Raw genomic sequence first — 5,087 nt, 5'->3', positions numbered from 1 at the left:
TTTTTATTTTGTTTTTGCCCACCCACCCCCACACCATCTTTAATTATTTATAAATCAGATTTCGAAAATTGTAATTGTTTTCCTGGTTTTTTGGTTTTTTTTTTTTTTTTTATATATATTATTTTTTGTTTAAGAAATTTAAAATAATATTATAATTTTTTTTTTTTATAATAAATAAAGATTAATATATTAATATATTAATTTTAGAATTTTAGAGGTGTTTTATTTGTATCAGGACCTCAAAGATGTGGTAAATCAGTAACAGTTAGACATATATTAGAAAGAAACAATTGTACTTTTTATGAAGCTGACTGCAGTGGACATAGTAGTAGATCATTATTAAGAGCATTATCATCATCAGGACGAAAAAATCAAGAATACGATACAAATGAGGATGAAAATATAGAAGATTCTTTCAATTCATTAATATCTGAAAATAAAAAGCTTTCAAGAAAAATTGCCAATGAACAAGTAACAATTTTAGATATTATTAAAGAATTATATAAAAATCAATCAACTAATAAAACATTATATATTGTAAGTAGAAGAATATTTATATTAAATTTTACATTTATAAACCTTATATTAATATTGTATCAATTTCTATACAGATTTTAAAACATTCAGAGCAATTACTCAAAATAGATAAAGATTTTTTTTACTCTTTATTCAAGATTAGAGATTATTCAGAGTATCCAGTTTGTATTTATTTATTGACATCGACTATAAAAGAAAGAATAATATCACCAATACGAGAGTACAGCCAAATTAGAAGCATCTTTTTAAACGAATACACCAAACTAGAACTCATAATGATCCTCTCCACATTTTTTCCAAACTTTGATCCAGTTCTCCCAATAGAGATTCAAAAGGAGCTGTGTACTAAATTAATAACATTAATAGTCGATATATTTTATTCATCAACTCGTGATATTCACCATATACTATATGTTTATTTAAATTCATACCAAAATTTTATAACCCCAGTAAAAGTTAAATATTTAAAAAACAATAATAATAATAATAGTAATGATAATAAAAATACAGGATAGTAATGATGATAATAATTATAATAATAATAATAATAATAATAATAATAATAATAATAATAATAATAATAATAATAATAATAATAATAATAATAATAATAGTAATAATAATGATAATAAAAATACAGATAGTAATGATAATAATATTGATTTAAATAAATTATCATTTAATAGCGATAGTAGTGATAATGATAATGATAATAATAATGATAAAAATAATAATAATAATGATAATAATAATAATAATAATGATAATAATAATAATAATAATGATAATAATAATAGTGATAATAATATAGAAAATAGTAGTACAGATATTAATAACTATATAGATAATTCAGAATTATACAGAAATATAAAATCAACTATTTTAACATTTCTAAAGAATTTTAACGAAAGAGTCAAGGATGAAGAAAAAAATGAAAATATAACAAATATCAATATTATGGGATTTTATGATTTATCATATCATACCAAAATAATTTTAGTATCAAGTTTTTTAGCATCATCATTTCCTTCAAGTAGAGATAAATTATTATACACCAAAGACAATGTTAAAAGAGTTTTAAGATCTCAAGAAAAAGCAACATCTCCAAAATGGTTCAATTTTCAAAGAGCAAAAAAAATTTGTTCTCAATTATTCGATGTCAAAGAATCTAGCATTTGTGATAGTGTTTTTGCAACACTAGTAAGTTTAAAATATTTAGATGTGCCAAAATCCCTCGAAAACACCATTCCAAATAGTTATAGATGTACAAATAAAGTTCATATCGATTTTATTAAACAGATTTCCAAATCAATTTCATTTAATATCGAATCACATATAGAAGTAAGTTTATTTTCTAAATAAATAAATTAATAAAAAAAGTGCATGCAAATAAATAATTATAATAATCGATTATATTATTTTATATTTCCAAATAAACTTTTATTCGAGGAAAAAAAAAAAAAAAAAATTTTTAAATTTTATTTTTATTTTTTAATTTAAATTTTTTTATTTATTAAAAATTATTTTTTTTTAAAAAATATATTGTCATTGTTGTTTTTTTTTTATTTTGTTAAATGAATTATACAAATAATTATAATTATTATACATGTAAATAATTATAATGGAAAAAAATCACAATAATAATATTGATGATGCAATACACCTAGATGAAGATGATATAATTCAAAATGACTATTCGTTCATACCAAAATCAAATAACAAACTATCAACATTATCAACTATAAATATAAACCCGGTACAATCAAATAAACCAAATGCAAATACAACTACCACTACAACCACAACAACTGCTACAATAACAAATACCAATATAACTCAAAATCATTTAAAACCACCACCTTTAAAAAGATCATTAAGTAAAGTTAATGAATCGAATAATGATCAAAATAAAAAAAATAAATATTCATCTTTAGTAAATGAAATGCTGGATGATATTATACCGTTTGAAGAAGCAATCGAATTAATTCAAAAAAGTTTAGAACAAAAATATGCAAACAAGACAATAGTATCTTCACCTCAAGAAATTGAATATAATAAAGAAAATTTAAACGAACAGCAACTAGATATATTAGATAATATAGTTTATAGAGGAAACAATGTATTTTTTACAGGTCCTGGAGGTACTGGTAAATCTTATTTGTTACATGTTTTAATCAAAGAGTTAAACGAAAATAAAAAGACTGTTTTTTCAACAGCCACAACAGGTATTGCAGCATTAAATATTGGTGGAACAACAATCAACTCCTTTGCAGGTATTCGTTTGGGAAATGAACCATTTAAAAATCTTTTCGAAAAAGCATATAGCAAAAAACAAAACTGGAAAAGTTGTGATGTTTTAATAATTGATGAGGTATCAATGCTAGATGGTGTACTATTTGACAATTTAGAAAAGATAGCTAGACTGATACGTTTAAAATCAAATATTAAATATGGTTACAAGAAAAAAGACTTATACCCAAATCCCTTTAAACTACCTTGGGGTGGCATTCAAATAGTATTATCTGGTGATTTTTATCAACTGCCACCTGTGCCATCTCTTCATAGCGATCCAAGCTGTCCCTCCATAGATGATGACCATTCATTAGTTAAAAAAAGAAAGCATTGTTTTGAAGCAGAGTCTTGGTCTAGTTCAATTGATGTGTGCATACCCCTAACTCAAATTTTCCGTCAAAAAGATGATTTTTTTTCAAATATGCTTTCAAGAATAAGAATAGGTGATATAGATGAAGGAATTATTTCAGAATTACGTAAATGTGTTAAACCAATTACAACCGAGGGTGGAATTGTTCCTACAATACTTTACACAACAAATGAAAAAGTAGAGGAACAAAATCAACATCATCTCTATCAGATTAAAAAAGAATCATTCGAATTTAAAGCTTTAGAGAAATCAGCAGGCGCAGAACTTTCAGATCCCAAAAAGATTGCAAGACTAGCTTCAATTTTTGAAAATTCCAGAAAAATCATGTTTAGCAGCTCAAAGATTAACTCTAAAGGTTGGTGCTCAAGTAATGTTAGTAAGAAATTTATCTCTCACTCTGGTCAATGGGTCACGTGGTGTCGTTATTGGTTTTTTCAATCTATCAACCGAAGAACAATTCAAATATACAGAATTTCTTCACACACTTACATTTATGGATCAGAGACAAAAAGAAAAAGCAATCGATCAAATCAAAGCCTCTGCAAGCTATATTAACTCTCAAAATGACAAATGCTTACCCATTGTTAGATTTATAAATGGGGAAATCGAAGTTATTAAACCAGAAACCTACAGTGTATTTTTCGAAAATGCTGAACGTTGCTATCGTGTTCAAATTCCATTAAAATTAGCATGGGCCGTAACATTTCACAAAATTCAAGGTATAACATTAGATTGCGCTCAAATTTCACTCAATAAAATTTTTGAACATGGTCAAAGTTATGTTGCACTCTCAAGAATCAAATCGTTGTCTGGTTTACAAATTTTAGGTGACATTACAAGAAAATGTTTTAAAGTTGAAGAAAAAGTTAAAAATTTTTATAAAGGTTTAACAGGAAAAATTGACTACACACAAAATAGACAAAACAATAATTGCGAAAATAGGAAACTTTCAAATATTGAAAAAATTGAAGATTTTATTCAGGGATTAGATGAAAAAGATATTAGGAAATATAATGATGAAGTTAGAAAAGAAAAAGAAATTGAAAAAGAAAAACAAATTCAAAAAGAAATAGAAATTGAAAAAGAAAAGGAACTTTTAAAAAACAAAAATAACAGTACCAATAACAAAAATAATGTAAATAGCAATAATAGTAATGTAAATATTAATAGTAATAATAATAATAATAATAATAATAATAATAATAATAATAATAATAATAATAATAATAATAATAATAATAATAATAATAACAATAATAATAATAATAATAATAGTAATAATAATAATAATAATAACAATAATAATAATAATAATATAAAAAATATAATCAATACAAATAATACAAATAACGATAATAGTTTAATATTTGATAATAATATACCTGTATTTTTCCTTTGTCCCATCACTCATAAAATTATGGAAAATCCTGTTGTTGCACCAGATGGTTATTCTTTCGAGAAAAATGCAATAATAAATTGGGTAAAGTCTAGAAATGTTTCTTATGTTACGAGAAAACCTTTCTCTCAAAATATATTTATACCAAATAGAAATTTAAAAGCCCAAATCCAAGAATGGAGGAAACAAAATAACAATAATTAAATCCCTAAGCAAATGTAAAGAAAATTAGTAAATAAAGTTTAGTTTTTTTTTTTTTTTTTTTTTTAATAAAATCTTTTTTTATTTATTTATTTGTAGTAAAAAATTTGAAGACAAATTAAAACATCGATTAAAAGTTGAACAGCCCCCCAAAAAATAAATTGAGCTGGTTGTGACTTAAAAATAAAGTATAAAGTTTTGAATAAATCACCAATAAACCAAGTTCCAATTAAAACAAAACTAATGTGAAAAAAAAAAAAAGTTAGTGGAATGGCTATAAATAAAATATAA

The 5,087-nt window shown here is 23.5% G+C and overlaps 1 protein-coding gene across 1 annotated transcript; it reads left to right on the top strand.

Moving 5' to 3' along the window:
• Positions 1-2,158: 2,158 nt before the first annotated feature.
• On the top strand, positions 2,159-4,799 carry DICPUDRAFT_79550 (uncharacterized protein; the record flags this gene model as incomplete). The annotated part of the gene is made up of 3 exons (XM_003288734.1): positions 2,159-2,563; positions 3,702-3,855; positions 4,027-4,799. 3 exons carry the CDS (start codon positions 2,159-2,161, stop codon positions 4,797-4,799), a joined length of 1,332 nt encoding a protein of 443 aa, XP_003288782.1.
• Between the last annotated feature and the right edge of the window lie 288 nt (positions 4,800-5,087).

Source organism: Dictyostelium purpureum (genome assembly GCF_000190715.1).
Source record: "Dictyostelium purpureum unplaced genomic scaffold DICPUscaffold_147, whole genome shotgun sequence".
Lineage (NCBI taxonomy): Eukaryota > Evosea > Eumycetozoa > Dictyosteliales > Dictyosteliaceae > Dictyostelium > Dictyostelium purpureum.
The sequence above is the reverse complement of the archived record's forward strand: the minus strand, read 5'-3'. Positions and strand labels throughout refer to the sequence as shown.